We start from the raw sequence: 16,305 nt of genomic DNA, 5'->3' as shown, positions 1-16,305 counted from the left end.
TACATTAGCTAAGATATGGAAGCAACCTAAGTGTCCATAAACAGATGAATGGATAAAGAAGATGTGGTGTGTACACATACAATGGAGTATCAACCATAAAAATAAATGAAATTTTGCAATTTGCAACAACATGGATAGACCTAGAGAGTATTATGCTTAGTGAAATAAGTCAGAGAAAGACAAATACTATATCCTATCACAAATACTATATCACTTATATGTGGAATCTAAAAAATAAAACAAACTAATGAATATAACAAAATAGAAAGGTACTCACGGATGTAGAGAACAAACTAGTGGTTACCAGTGGGGAGAGGAAAGGGGAGAAAGGGCAAGATAGGGGTAAAGGATTAAAAGATACAAACTATTATATATAAAATAAACAAGCAACAAGGATATATTGTACAGCACAGGGAAATATAGCCATTATTTTGTAATAACTTTAAATGGAGTGTAATCTATAAAAATACTGAATCACTTTGTTATATCCCTGAAACTAATATAATATTGCAAATCAACTATACTTTAATTTTTTAAAAACTGGGATTTAATTATAGTAATAAAGAGGAACTCAGACCCTCACAGGTAAGGTTCGTGAGCTACATGCCAAAGCCACAGCATGTGGTGAAGTTTCACCAATAATAATGACCCTATTACAGTTCCAGATTTTATTTATTTTTTTTTTATTTTATTTTTTTTTTTTGCGGTACGCGGGCCTCTCACTGCTGTGGCCTCTCCCGTTGCCGAGCACAGGCACCGGACGCGCAGGCTCAGCGGCCATGGCTCACGGGCGCAGCCGCTCCGCGGCATGTGGGATCTTCCCGGACCGGGGCACGAACCTGTGTCCCCTGCATCGGCAGGCAGACTCTCAACCACTGCGCCACCAGGGAAGCCCAGTTCCAGATTTTAGAATGGTAAATACAACTTTCCTCTTGCCTCAACTTCAGACCTTTAAACCATTCCTACCTACCAGTTTAGAATTTCCAAGAATCCCACAGTCTTAGAGATCTAATACACAGTACAGTGATTATAGACAACAAAACTGTATTATAAACATTAAAATTGCTAAGAGAATAGACCTTAATTTTTCCCACCACCAGAAAAGTTGATAATTTTGTTAGCTAACACTATCATGGCAATCATATTGCAATATAAATGTATCAAATCAATACGGTACACCTTAAACTTACACAATGTTATTTGTCAATTATATCTCAATTAAAAAAAAAAAAAGAATCCCATGTCTGGGTGTGGATAAGCAGAATGCTGGGAATCAAGCCAAAATAAAATAATTCAGAAAGTGAAGGCCATACAAATATCAGGAAGCTAGGGTGATCCTGAATTTACCAAACAGTGCCTTCTTTAGGAAACTTCAAATTTCACATGATTCTGTGACACAGATGAGGTGCCTGCTTGCTGCCATTTTCCTCCACTTAACCATATAATGCAGTGCGTATGTTCACAGGGTTTTTCAAGTTTCAAAGTTTGACTTGACCCTCAGTCCCCTGCCTGGGACTGACCAGTGAGTATCAGGCAATAAAGCACCACGAGCCACCATCACTTACTCCGTCAAAGTTCTGGGGGTACTGGCGTGGCTACAGATAGCCCAGCCGCAGGGGGCTGAGCCCCAGGAGGAAGGAGCAGGGCACGGTGGCCCTCACTCACTCACAGAAGCCATACTGCCGGGCAGTGGGGGAAGACTTGCCGGGAAACATTCAGAGCCAGGTTCCCACCAGCACCAACGCCTCCCAACCCCTCCATACGGAGGAACATCATGAGCTTCCCTCTGAGTTAAATCTAATGCTCGATCACATATTTGTCCAGGCCCTTTTAATGTTTATTTTTCCTTTCCCTTAATAGTTTCCTCAGTTCTATTTCTATTTTGGCAAGTCCACATTCTGCACCGACTACCACCTCAAACATATCTTTGGCATTAACAGATGTCGTTTAACCAGCGAAATGAATGCTAAGCCAACATGCAAGACTGGTCCTCAAATTAGGTCCATCACAGGTACAAAGAGTTGATCCAGGAGAAGTTCATACAGATTTTCCAGTTATTTCAAGTTCTTTTCCTCAGTTCATCTTTCTTCCAAACTGCCCCCATCCCCTTCCTCCTCCCACCACTCCAAATCTGGACTCTCAGCTTCCTTTCTCTCTGGCCTTAAACGTCACCCCACCCCAGCCTCAAACAGGGGTTGAACTTGTTCCCCTCACATTCTCTGCATGTGACTTGGAGCCTCTGCATCCTCACCATGGAATTTTCCTGTGCTGGGCCCTCCTTCTAGGAGCAGGGTCAGCTCCTAACATCTTGCCTAACTCCTTGGTTCCCTCACATCAATTTCCCCCAGGCACTGGTACTGAGGTTCTGTCTCTGCACCACCCCCTTCCCAACTGACATCACTCTGTAGCTTCCACTGTCCCCAGAGCGGACCCTACTGGGGCCCCATTCCTCAGCCAAAGCACACAGCGTCTCTCAAAAGGGACAATGAAAACCAAAGCAGTGGTTCTCACTGCAAGTTCTTGAAGCCCCATATGCTAATGCTGATGAAATGCTACATAGGAGCCTCAAGCCCCTGGGCCTGGACGCACAGTCATCGTATGTGACACTTCTCTCCTCTGCTGCAAGCCACCACCTGCTCAGAGTTACACGTCAGAGCACTTCGCTAGCCCTCCCTCAGTATCACTGAGAAGCAGCAGTAACTTAGTTCCCTTATCTAGGGCAGCCAGCAGGATGGCCACAGGGAAATCAAAGGCGGGGTACGGGGTGGGGGTGGAAGCAGCAGGAGAAAACAACTTCCCAGTTTCTCTTTGCAGCTTAAGAAACTCTCTGGGGGTCTGGGGGAGCTTTCAAGTTGCTCTATTTTGGTTAGTCCCTGAGATGTGTGACTGGTGGAACACAGCCACCAGGGGGATAAACAGTGGTTTCTCTTGGCCCTAAGGGTCAGGGGCCAGCTGTTCTGAAGGAAGCCAGCTTTTAACTGACCCAGACGGTTCCCACAGCAACTCGGAGGGTAGGTCAGGAGGCCATACCCTCCCCGCCTACGAACTCGGTCAGTGGTAAGTCTTCGATGTATTTAACCAGTTATGTCCATGCTAATGCTTAGGGTGGTTTCGCTTTTGCAAACATTTATTTATATCCTTCAAGAGAAGAACTCAGACCTCTCCGCCTGTCACAGGAAGCTGTTACGGGGGGTGAGCAAACTTTTTAAATGCACAGAAATTGCGACTGACACCAATTTTGTGAAACTAAACCCCGGTACTTGGTTCTCTTTAATTGTGTTTTTTCCTACATGGCTTCAGGTAGGCGAGTCTTGTTTCTACCAAGAGAATGAAGTTATATGAAGAAGGGTAATGCTTACTTTTGTCTGCCTGTGGTAGCTCGCATAGTACTAAACACCTAAGTGCTTAATGAAGGGATGAATCATAGCGGCTGCTCTCAGGATACAGGGCGTGTTAAAGAAATGTTTATTTTCAGTCTTCTGAGTTGTAGACCTGCTCTGGCTAAAATCAGACACCGGAAAAGGGCAAGTATGGCTGCCTGGGCTCTAGTCCTGTGTGCCGTTTCCTCTAGGACCACACAGCTGTATGAAGGGAAAATCATCTTTCATTTCTCCACAGGGCAGCCTGAAGATGGCTAATTACACGTCAGCACCAGAGGACGATTATGATGTCCTCATAGAAGACAATCTGAGTAACAACGAAATAGCACCATGCACCCCATACGAGCCCAAGATTCTCTCAGCCCAGCTGGTGCCTTACCTCTACACCACGGTGTTCACGGCTGGCCTCCTGGACAATATCTTGGTTGTGCTTATCCTGGTAAAATACAAAGGACTCAAGCAAGTGGAAAATATCTATTTCCTCAACTTGGCAATTTCTAACTTGTGTTTCTTGCCCACCCTGCTGTTCTGGGCTTACACGGCCTCACGTGAGGGGGTTCTTGGTGACCCCCTGTGTAAAATTCTCGTGGCACTCTACTCCATAGGCCTGTACAGTGAGGCATTTTTCAATGTCCTTCTGACTGTGCAAAGGTACCAGGAGTTTTTCCGCATGAGAAGGCTTTTCTCGGCCTGCAGGATGGTGGCTGGCAACATCTTCACAAGTGCTCTGGCATGGGTCACAGCCATTCTGGTCACTTTGCCTGAACTTGCTTTTTACAAACCTCAGATGGAAAGCCAGAAACACAAGTGCTTCTTTACCAGACCTCACTTCCTACCAGCTGATGAGACATTCTGGAAGCATTTTATGACCTTAAAGATGAACATTTTGGGATTTCTTTTGCCACTGTTCTTTTTTGTATTTTGCTACGTGCGAATGAGGAAAACATTAAAGTGTGGGGCGAGGAACTGTGACCTTTTCAAGCTTGTTTTCACCGTAATGGTTGTTTTCCTTCTGATGTGGGGACCCTACAATATTGCACTTTTCCTGTCTGCTTTCAACGAACACTTCTCCCTGCATGGCTGTGAGAGTAGTTACAACCTGAACAGAAGTGTCCAGATCATGAAAATCATCGCCACCACCCACTGCTGCGTCAACCCTCTCCTCTACGTGTTTCTCAACAAGGCATTTAGGAAACACCTCTGCCAACTCTGCCATCCGTGCAGTGACACCACACCTCAATCCACTGAGGAACCTGCCCAAGGCACATCAAGGGAAGAATATCACCTTTCCACTTAAATGTAAACTAGCTCCTACCAAAGGCGGGATAAATAAACAATAATTTTTCCCTCATTGCATTGTTTTGTGCAATAGTTTTTACACATTTGTACATAAAATAGGCTCCAGGAAGAAAAGGGGGAGGTGAAGAAACATTCACCAAGCGCTGAATTTGTCTCAGGCGCTGTGCTAGGTTCTTGACAAACGTGAGCTCCTCCGTGCCTCACTGACTGCTCGTGGTGTAGGTGGAATTAGTCCCATTTCTCTGGGGGAGGAAACTGAGGCTCAGAAATTTGTCTAAGATCACACAGCTAGAGCGTGGCAAGGCTGGGACACAAACCCGGTGCCATTCACTCCAGAACCTATGCCTTGTCCAGCATATGCCGAACTTCTAAAATTCAGGCAAGAAGACACATAAAGCAAATATGCACTTTTAAAACCAACCGGACCACATTCCAAATTAGAACAACCCATTCACACAAAGGTAATTCATCAGGCACAGTTTCTTTCGGGTAATTGAAAGAGATGGCTAGCTGGAGGCTCTGGATAAAAAGAGGAAAAGGGACTTGCTCTGTGGAAAGTTCTCTGGGTTTTCTTGGCTATTCACCACACACCCCCGAAGCCCCCAGATACCCCTGAGGCCCCCAGATACCCCCAACCTCTGAGCTTCCCAAGGTTTCTAGCACTTTCTGCTATCTAACAATAGCAAACGTACAATTATGTCTAGAAATGTTTAACACAAGGCATGTTTTGTCCTTTTCAGTGTAACGTACACCTCAGGCCTCACCGCCTGTGACTATAAAACATCACAAGAAGAGTTTGCCTGGGGCGATCCAGTGCCCATTTTCTGTTACATATCCCAAGGAGAGGTGACAGATGAATACAGGATGCCTGTGGACCACAATCTCTCACCTCCATCACTGAGGAGGGAGGAGGAGGAGGTGGCACCTGGGGGAGACCCTGTAGGGAGCACAGTCTATACCAGTCACTGGCTCTTCCGTGTCCTCACCAGGTGCTACGGATGAACTGTGTCCCACAAAACATTCATATGTTGAAGCCCAAGCCCCAGTGAGATGGTATTTGGAAATGGGACCTTTGGGAGGTAATTAGGTTTAGATGAGGCGGAGTCCTCAGGATGGGATTAATGCCTTATAAGAAGAGACACCAGAGAACTTGCGTGCTCTCTGCACCATGTGAAGACACAGCAAGAAGGCAGCCATCTGCAAGCCAGGAAGAGAGCCTGCACCAGAAACCCCACCATGCTGGCACCTTGATCTTGGACTTCCCAGCCTTGAGTACTGTGAGAAATAAATTTCTGCTATTTAAGCCACCCAGTCTATGGTATTTTGTTGTGACAGCCTTAGCTGAGTAAGACAGGGCTCACCCTGAATGACATTAAATAGCCAATAAAAACACCATGACAAGTCAAGAGCAAGACCTCAGCTGAAAGTACCCCCAGCAGATATGAAAAGAGGAGAAGGAGAAGGGACAGAGATATCTTCTTCACACTCATACTCACCAGATATGAGTAGGTCTGGACTCTCCATTCACTTCTACCACATATGGGACAGAAATCTCAGGCAAAATGATGTTTATAGACACAGTAATGAATTCACAGAACAAACCCTTTCAGAATTTTCAGAAAGAAAACATGGAGCATATAGAGAATAAACTCTTACAGTGACTGAGAGTGAAATAGTTACTGAAAATCAAAAGTCTGTGATGGCTGATCCAGCTACAATAGCCCACACACGTAAGTAGTATATCCAGCAAGGTCTTCTTCCCCTGCCAGAAGAAGAAGACAGTTGTCCTAAAGATAAAAATGATTCATGCTTGCACTATTTACAATAAAAGCAGCCCAAGTGCCTATCAGGTGCAAGTCGGATGAATGCATACACACACACAATGGAATAATACTCAGCCATAAAGAAGAATGAAATGCTGACATTTGCAGAAACGTGGATGGACTACAGAATATTATGCTACATGAAATAAGTCAGACAGAGAAAGACATACTGTATGATATCACTTATATGTGGAATGTAGAAAATAACACAAATGAATGCACATGCAAAATAGAAAAAGACTCACGGATATAGAAAATAAACTTGTGTGGGTTTCCCTGGTGGCACAGTGGTTAAGAATCCGCCTACCAATGCAGGGGACACGGGTTCATTCCCGTGTCCCGTGTGGGGTCTGGGAAGATCCCACATGCTGCAGAGCAACAAAGCCCGTGTGCTGCAACTACTGAGCCTGCGCTCTAGAGCCCGCGAGCCGCAACTACTGAAGCCTGCGTGCCTAGAACCCATGCTCCCCGACAAGAGAAGCCACCGCAATGAGAAGCCCGCGCACCGCAACGAAAGAGTAGCCCCCGCTCGCCAGAACTAGAGAAAGCCCACGCACAGCAACAAAGACCCAGTGCAGCCAAAAACAGATAAAATAAATTTATAAAAAAAAATACTGAATCACTATGCTATACACTTGAAACTAATAATATGAATCAACGATACTTCAATTTAAAAAATAACACATTTTCCACTTTTCTACAAACTATTGCATTAGAAAACTAACAACCAGTAAAAAGCCAAAGAGAAGGTAGCTAGCATATTTAAGAAAATTTGACAGTGTTTCTGTTTTTGCCTGTAAACTATTTTCTAATGCAAAAAAATTTTCCTATCAGGTCAAGACAATTCTGATTTGGGACATTTGAGAGAAAGACTGATATCTCATGAGAAATCTCTGATTCATCTCAATTTATGTGTTTGTGGGTACAAATGGAACAAATTTTAAAATGGTAAATGTGACTGATTTAGAGAATGAGAAAGCAATAAAACCTGAAATTGAAAAAAAAAATACAGGATGCCCAGTTAATTTTGAATTTCAGTTAAGCAACAAATAATCTTGTTCTTTTTGGTTTTTACAAATGTGCTGTGGCCACATCAGCCCAAGTTGTCCTCCCTCCTAAGAGCTGCTCACCATTCCCTGGTCTTAGGCTCCCACACCAAGCCTGAATTTCAATAGGACTTTATCCTTTACCAACTGCCTTCACAGACGTATTTGCACCACATAACAGTCCTTCAAAGAAAACTGACTATCATCAGCCTCATTTTACAAGTGTGGAAACTGAGGCTTAAATCTCACAGCTCTCAGGGATCAGAATCTGGGCTTGACATTTTCTGATATCAAATCCCACACTCTTTCCTCTCCTCCACCCAGTACTTCCTGACTTGTCTACAGCACTTGGTTTACAGAGTGAGTTCCTGTATACTATTGCTCCGGATTTTTCACAACAGTCCAAAGGACTGGGGGAAGGCACATCCAAGGATTGCTGCTCCCCTCAGCCACCCATTTACAGACCCTGTGAAAAGCAAAGTTCGCCAAAGAACCATCTCTGGCACATCTAACAGAAGAAAATCTTTGATTCAAACTCCGAATCCTTTGATTTTTCCCTGTGGTGTGGTCTTTAGCTATGAGCGGGGCCATGAGTCACCTCCCTGGAGTCCCCTGCCACGCCTGCTCTGGGAGAAGGTAGGAAAGGGTGTCTCTCTCTTCCTGTGGGACCCAACACAGGCCATCTAGCCTCCCTGTGCCTCAGACAACTGGGAATAAGACACCCCTCCCACACACAAAGGGCTGCTGGCCAGGATGAGGGCTTAGTGAGCAGCACAGTGACTGGCCCACAGGACGCTGCCTACATCCCACTTTTCCTCACACCCTCCACAGACGCTGCCTGCACCCTAATGGTGCTTGAATTTCAGTTCTGATGGACCTCCTCGTCCCCACGTCAGCCTCCTGCTGCTGCTCCAGGTAAATGACTATGTTGACAAAAGGATCTAGGGACATGTGGCTCAGCCCCAGCTTCTTTGTTTGAAGGAGTGGTGGGGAGGTTCGGACCATCTCACTTATATCACCTATGACAAAATGTGTTTTCCTCTGCCCTCAACCACGTGGTCAGCTCAACAATTTTTTTTTAACATCTCTATTGGAGTATAACTGCTTTACAATGGTGTGTTAGTTTCTGCTTTATAACAAAGTGAATCATCTATACATGTACATATATCAGCTCAACAGTCCTGCTATGAGTCTGTGGACAGCCATCCCACCAGAGCCCCTGCTCACACGCTCTTTCAGGCGTCCACCTTTGCAGAACACCTGCCACACACTTCCTGGGGGTGCACCCAGCTTGCTCACCATGGCTCAGGACCGTCCCCAGCTGCCCCGTGCAAACAGACGCTCCCTCCTCGGCAAAGCACACAACCCATGTCCCCAAGCTGATGCCACTTCCAGCGGATGGCTATCTGCATGCATACTCACTGTCTCCACTCTTTTGTCTCTGAAGGACTCCAAGGCAGAGTCTGTGGGATTCATCTCCAAATGGACTAGAGGAGCTGCGACGTGGTGATGGATGAGGAGGTGGCCAAGAGAGAGACTCCAGCCAACACAGGTGCTGTTATTCCCCCAGAGAGGTGACACTCATGCCTGTGAGGGAAGGCAGGAGGAGTTGACTGCCAATGGGTAGTGGGAGCACTTCCTTAAGAAAGAGGCTTAAAGCCATTCCAGAGAAAATCGGAAAAATATGACTATAAACAAAATGTCAGATGACATACTTATCATTTTCAAGGGTGACAATAAAATTGCGATTATGTGGGAGAATGTCCCTATTCTTAAAGAATGCATGCTCAAGAATGTAGGAGTGAAATGTCACAGTCACAGCTCACATTCAAATAATTCAATCACACACATACACACACCAGGTGCATATAAAAGAAGCAAGAGGGAAAACACATCAAAACGTTAACACCTGTCAACTCTACATGGAGGGTATATGAATGTCCACTGAACCCTCTCTGACCCCCACTGCACAAACGGAAATATTCATAAGACCAAGTTGAAGGGCAAAACTGACTCTGATTTTGTCTGGATAAAAACAAAGAAGAAAGATTGACCCCAAGTACAAATTTTAAAAGTCTCCTCCCTTCTGGTCCCTCATGACTGGGGTCAGACTCAATCTGTAGCAGAGTCGTAGAGAACAAGCCCCAACCCCTCATTTTACTTACAAAGCTGAGCCCAGAGAAGGTGAAGGACTTACCCGAGGTCATACAGCCACACAGCAGCAGAGCTGCGACTTTGCTCTAGACGTCCTGCAGCACATGCCACTTCTTTCCCACTCAGGACTGACCTGTAATTATTTCTGGAGACAATGGCGGGCCAAATGATTCCGAATACGCTAAGGCTAACAGCTGAGAAAAAAGTATGCAGACTCAGTCCGTTTCCCAACAACTTAAGTACACACGACGTTCCTCCTGACACGATGTGATAGGGAAGCTCCCAGCACCACAAGATACTGGCTTTTCCCTCAAAACTAAACGCGCACCGCTAGGGAAGCTGCCTGCAGGCGTACCTTCCACGCTTCGTGCAACGCCACGCTCCGCGGAAGCACCGCGCAGGCGCAGACAGGAGCTTGGACTCCTCCGCGGCACCGATAGTCCCGGCACCGGGTGCGGAGCGTCGGACCACCGCGGCGACTGTATCGCTGCGCCAGAGCAGCTCCAGGCCTCGCAACACCTGGTACGTTGGAAGGAAGAGTCGTCGCCGTTGTACTTCTAGAGCACTTCCAGGAACTGGTCCTGCACATCCGAGAGAGGCAGAGCTCACCTTGCAAGAATGGATGAAAGGAGCCAGGGATGTTCCTACGCCAGGACAAAGAGCAGCAGCCAAAGGATGGGCGCATGCGCAAAGAGTAGCGTTGACTTTTTTTTTAATAGTTGGAAAAAATCAAAAGAATATTTCATGACATGTGAAAATTATATGAAATCCGAACTTCAGTGTCGAATTTCAGAAACTTTATTTTCAATAAAATAAAGTTTTTTTGGAACACGACCACACTCATTTATATATGTATTGCCAGTGGTTGCTTTTGCACTGCAATGGCCGAGTCCAGTGGTTTTGACAGAGGTGGTCTGTGGCACTCTCATGGCTTCCCACTGCTGCTTGGTGCATTGTAAATTACAGCCAGTTATAATTCAATAGCATTTCAAGTACCAGACTGTGATGTTGTGATACAATAAGACATATACCTCCGGTCTTCAGCCCTGACTGATGGGGTGATAGGAGTGTCCTTTGTTATTCATAATAAACCCTCTACCTGAGTTTCAGTCAGACCTGAGTGTATGCTGATGAGGTGACACTTGGTGATTCCCTAGATAGCTTCAGGATGGGAGCTGGTTCCCAGAACCAACCTTGTGATGAGAGGATTGGAACTTTCAGCTCTGCTTCCTGACTTCCAGAGATGGGAGAGTGGCTGGATAATCACCAATGGTCAATGACTTAGTCAATTGTGTCTATGTTACGAAACTTCCATACAAACCCTAAACTACAGGATTCAGAGAGCTTCTTGGTTAGTGAACACATTCATGTACTGGAAGAGTTGCACACCCCGACTCCATGGGGATAGAAGCTCCTACGCTCTAGACCCTTCCAGACCCTTAGCCTATGTACCTTTTCATCCGGCTATTCTTTTTCTATCTTTTATACAATCTTTTAATATAAATAGGTAACAATAAGTAAAGTGTTTCCCTGGGTTCTTTGAGCCATTATAGCAAATTATCAAACCTGAGGAGGGGGTCGTGGGATTCCCCAGTTTACAGCCAAGTTGGACAAAAGTACAGGTAACCTGGGAACCCACTACTTGTGATTGGTGTCTGAAAAAAGAGGGCAGTCTTGTGGGCCTGAGCGCTTAACCTTGTAGGTCTGTGTTAACTCCAAGTGGTTAGTGTCAGAATTGAACTGACTTGCAGGAAACCCAGTTGGTGTCCACAGAGAATTAGAGAATTGTTTGGTGTAGAAAACCCACACATATTTGGTGTCATAAGTGTTGTGAGTAGATAGACATAGAGAACAGACTTGTGGTTGCCAAGGCGGAGGGGAATGAGAGAGGGATGAATTGGGAGTTTGGGATTAGCAGATACAAACTATTATCTATGGAATGGATAAACAACAAGGTCCTACTGTATAGCACAGGGAACTATATTCAGTATCCTGTGATAAACCATAATGGAAAAGAATATGAAAAAGAATATCTAAATAACTGAATCACTTTGCTGTACAGCAGAAATTAACACAACATTGTAAATCAATGCTACTTCAATATAAAAAATATAAGTGTTGTAAGTAGAGAGAACAGTTTATCTTTATACACATAGAGCCAAACCACCTTTTTTAAAATTTTTATTACCAGTGCATATTCATCGTGTTAAAACAAGCAAAGAAGAGAAAAGTGAATTTTGAATGTCACACTAATAAGACACTATGGATTGTGGATTATTTTGTTATCAAATTAGATGCCAAAGCACTGTATTTATTATGCAATGAAACTATAGCTGTGCTAAAAGAATACAACATGTGTTGACATTTCCAGACTAAGCATTCATTGCACTATTCCAAACTCATAGGGGAAAAATGGTCAGGAAAATTACAAATTTTAAAGTGAAATATCTCATCCCAACAGAATTTCTTCAAGGGACTTCCCTGGAGGTCTGGTGGTTAGGACTTGGCACTTTCACTGCCATGGGCCGGGGTTCAATCTTTGGTGGGGGAACTGAGTTCCCACAAGTTGTGTGGTGCGGCCAAAAAAAAAAAAAAAAAAATCTTCAAAACAAAAAAAGAAATGAGGCTGCAAGCAAAGTAACTTTCTAAATAGCTCATTTGTTAGCCAAGCAAGAAAAGCCATTTACCTATGTTGAGTTAATGAAATCATGTTTGATTGCAGCTGTAAACAAATGTGCCCAGAGAAAATTAACTTAAGACTTTAGCCTTTCACTGACAACTCTTGCTTAAAGAGCTGAAAACTTTGGGAACAAGAAATAGGACAAATGATTTGAGTGGCTTTCCTTGGCTTTTGATGAGTAAACAGATGTTACAGATGCTGTTAACTATTGTCTATTTGAGGAATCAGTGGTGAGTTTGAAGTGAGTAAAGAATTAGCCTCCAGGAATAGTCCACATGGGATAACTACAGGCAAGAATGTTTTCCAGAAAATTGAGGAAACACTAATTCAGTACAATCTGAAGTGGAATCTGCTGAAATGTATTACAATTGATGGTTGTTAAAATCTGTGTTGGGCAGAAAAAAAGTTTAGAGTGGGGACCGTGCAGAATACAAGCTTTCCTTGAAGACTGTAAGGAACTTGAGGTCTGAGGAAGTAAAAGCAGGGACACCAAACACAGCCCCACACTCAATTCAGTGTCAGGGTGAAAGAATGCGGGACCAAAGACCCCCCTCATTGATGCTACGGCCGCCTGACTTGCTTTGGGCGATGAAATGATGGAAATGATATGGCCTCTCCTAGAAGGAAGCTTTAAGAGTTTTTTTGTGTTGCCTCCATCTCCCTTTCATTTCCCGCTCTGTCTACAGGCCAGTGTGCCCCAGGCAGGGGCTGCTGGTTCAGCCTGGGTCTCAGAATAAAGAAATGAACAACAGAGCCACTGATGACCTATGACAGGTATGAACGTGAGACAGAAACAAACCTTTGTTGTGTAAGACATTGACATAACTTAGCATGAGTTAATGGATACAGCGATGTTAGATTTTGAAATTTTTATTTCAGCCAGAAAAGGGGATTTCATGGGCCTTTAATTTCACCTAAGTATCTTATTTATACAAGAAGGTTTATACGGTTCAAATATGATGTTTTATCTTGCTGGTATTATGACTAATATGGCTACACCATCAAATGTTGCTCCCTCAGTAAACTTCTAGTTTACTAGTGAGGCTGGACTACATATCTGGGCCATAATTCAAAGTAGCAAAAAAGGGAGTTTTCATTCTAGGATTATGGGACCGTAATTAATGTCCTTCCTGACAGATTTCAGAGGCTTCTGCAGGCAGCAGCAGAACTGCCTATCTCATTTATTTTTTAACATCTTTATTGGAGTATAACTGCTTTACAGTGTTGTGTTAGTTTCTGCTGTATAACAAAGTGAATCCGCTATACGGATACATATATCCCCATATCCCCTCCCTCTTGCATCCTCTAGGTGGTCACAGAGCACTGAGGTGATCTCCCTGTGCTATGCCTGCCTATCTCATTGATACTGGTCAATGCTGGCCATTCTTGTCTGCTCTCTGCCTTTGAAAGGGAAGATTCACCCTGGTTGACGCAGGTTTGCCTGTTGAGTCCAATGAGCCATTGGAAATACTAAAAACAGGAAAATGATCCTTTCTCAGGGAAGAGTTACTAATCTAAGGTAGGACCCCAATGGGCCCTGTTTACTGGTGGGGAGAGTCTGTGCATTAGCAGCTAAAACCCAACCATTTGGTTCTCTCTTAAGTCCCTTCCCTGGCATCAAGATAGTGGGTCAGATTTGAAACTCTGGAGAAGAAAACTGGGGGAACACACTTAAAGGACAAAGCATGGACCTTCAAAAAGGCAGAAAAAGGAAGGAGCAGCAGCATGGAAGCTGAGGAAACAGAACTTCAAGGAGCACATGTCCACAGGATCAGACATAGTAAGGGGCTCAGGGAAAAGAGATGTGAACCCTATTAAGCTTGGCCATTTGGGAAGCTGGGGCTGTCCTATTCCAGAACCGCTTCAAGGGAGTGAACAGGTTAGAATCAAACTACAGTGGGGTGAAGAGAGAATGACCCAAACACCCACCTGACTTGCTGAAGTGAAGGCAGCCCTCTCTGACCACGCTTTAAAGAGCCTGGCTGAGAAAAGTGGGAATAAACTGGTGACCAGAGGTTAGCCGGAGGTTGAGGGCCAACAAGGCCAAGGGATAGATGTACAGTTGTCCCCTGTACCTCGGTATTTGCAGGGATTGGTTCCAGGACACCCTGTGGATGCCAAAATCCAAGGATGCTCAAGTCCCTTATATAAAATGGTGTAGTATTTGCATATAACCTATGCATGTCCTCCCATATATTTTAAATCATCTCTGGACTACTTATAATACCTAATACAATGTAAATTGCAAATTCAAGTTTTGCTGTCTGGAACTTTCTGTAATTTGTTTTCAAATATCTTCAATCCTCAGTTGGTTGAATTCAAGGATGTGTAATCCGTGGACATGGACATGGAGGGCCCACTGTGTTCCACATTTTCCTATGTCTATATTTGTAAATTTACTATACCTGATGCTATTTACTTCAAATAGCAAATACTCATAAATCTTCTTGATACCCGGCTTCTTCCACTAATCCCTTGATTCCTACTCTCTATTCCTTCCCCCGCCTTAGAAACACACACACACACATGCACATACACACTCAAACACACACACACACACACACACACACACACACACAACTATATGAGGGACCAACAGGTGCCCTTGAGGAAAAGAGTTGCTTGGCCTGAACTTAGACTCCAGACCATCAGGCACTAAGCCCGAAACTGCCGGAAAGAGTGGGGGTGGGAAGTGGGAATACAGGGAAGGAAAGGTTCCACTGGGCAGGTGTTTGGTCAGACACATGATTTCAGTATGAAATTCTAGAAAAGATGAATGGCACTTTATAGGGAATGAAAATCAACAGCATTTCTAATTTTATTTCTTGTTAAGATGGTAGCAGGGATCTGTGAAAACTGATGGGCTTGGCAAAATCCGCCCTCAGGAAGGGAGAAGAAGGATCAGGGCTGGAAGCAGGGAGGGGCCCCCGGGGAGGCGGGGCAGCTTCTCTTCAGGTTTGACCTCTCAGGAAGGCACAGGCTTCCAGAAACGCTGTGGGACACAGCAAAGCAGGAGATTCAGAAACTGATTCCTTTTTTTTTTTTTTGAATCAATACATCAATCAAAGAGGACACTAAAACAGACTTTCCTCTGCCCTCCCACCACTGTAGGTCAAGGCTTGCCATCCCCACATTTCCCCACTGTCCGTCCTGCGAAGAGCTACAGGACCCAAGGGAGCACACAAAAGCTCTGGTCCTTATCAAGCTGCGAGATTCCCTGCTCTGGCCTGAGTGACACAGCTGCCACCCACTTGTCTCCAGGTGAATCAGCCGTCACACTCTCAAGTTCACAAGGTATTGATGGTCCTCGAATCTGTTCTGGAATGTGAGCAATTGATCATCTTTATGCAAATCTGCTTGCAGTAATATCCACCTACTCATTCACTCATTCATCCATGAATCCCTCCTGAGCACTGGCTTTGTGTGAGCCTCTGTGTTAAGTGCTGAGGATTCAACACAGACAGATAAGCCCTGCCCTCAAGGGGTGTACCATCTGTGCAGTCCTGAGCGGGCTGCTCACAAGAGTAGACCTGCAGCGCAATTTCTAAGCGTAGCCCTAGATCCACCTGCATCACAATTCCCTGAGATGTCCGTGGAAATAGCAGGGTTTCCTTGGCACTCTTGACATTTGGGGCTGGGGAATTCTTTGTTGCGAAGGCTGTTCTGTGTGTGCTCTGTTCAGTAGCATCCCTGCTTCTACCCACAGATGCCAGCGGCACCCCCTATATCAGGAGAATTAAAAATACCTCCTGGCATTGCCAAATGCCTCAGGGGCAAAATCATCCCCGGTTAAGAACCACTGATAAAGAGATTCTCAGCCCTTCCCCAACCCCTGGACCACCATACAACACCCACTGATGCCTCCAACTCCCCTGGTGAGGGACCAGGAATAGGAACCCAGATGACATCAGTGCACAGAGGAG

At 44.9% G+C, this 16,305-nt stretch overlaps 2 protein-coding genes across 5 annotated transcripts in view; one reads left to right on the top strand and one right to left on the bottom strand.

Annotated features, from left to right (window-relative positions):
• The first annotated feature begins 2,790 nt into the window (after window positions 1–2,790).
• Window positions 2,791–4,726, top strand: CCRL2 (C-C motif chemokine receptor like 2). Its single transcript, XM_065885641.1, has 2 exons — window positions 2,791–3,057; window positions 3,619–4,726. The coding sequence occupies exon 2, from the start codon at window positions 3,631–3,633 to the stop codon at window positions 4,675–4,677; it is 1,047 nt and encodes a 348-aa protein (XP_065741713.1). The 5' UTR covers window positions 2,791–3,057; window positions 3,619–3,630; the 3' UTR covers window positions 4,678–4,726.
• A 10,443-nt stretch (window positions 4,727–15,169) lies between these two features.
• LTF (lactotransferrin) overlaps window positions 15,170–16,305 on the bottom strand; it is a 28,457-nt gene continuing 27,321 nt past the window's right edge. For all 4 annotated transcript variants that reach the window (XM_065885626.1, XM_065885627.1, XM_065885625.1 and 1 more), the window contains one exon: window positions 15,170–15,374. In XM_065885626.1, coding sequence (XP_065741698.1) covers window positions 15,334–15,374 — 41 coding nt within the window. In that variant the 3' untranslated portion in view covers window positions 15,170–15,333. The remainder of the gene's footprint in view (window positions 15,375–16,305) is intronic.

The sequence above is a fragment of the Phocoena phocoena genome, chromosome 10 (genome assembly GCF_963924675.1).
Source record: "Phocoena phocoena chromosome 10, mPhoPho1.1, whole genome shotgun sequence".
NCBI lineage: Eukaryota > Metazoa > Chordata > Mammalia > Artiodactyla > Phocoenidae > Phocoena > Phocoena phocoena.
The sequence above is the reverse complement of the archived record's forward strand: the minus strand, read 5'-3'. Positions and strand labels throughout refer to the sequence as shown.

Coding starts and splice junctions, on each gene's coding strand:
- CCRL2 (XM_065885641.1), top strand. CDS start 3,631: ATGGCTAATTACACGTCAGCACCAGAGGACGATTATGATGTCCTCATA.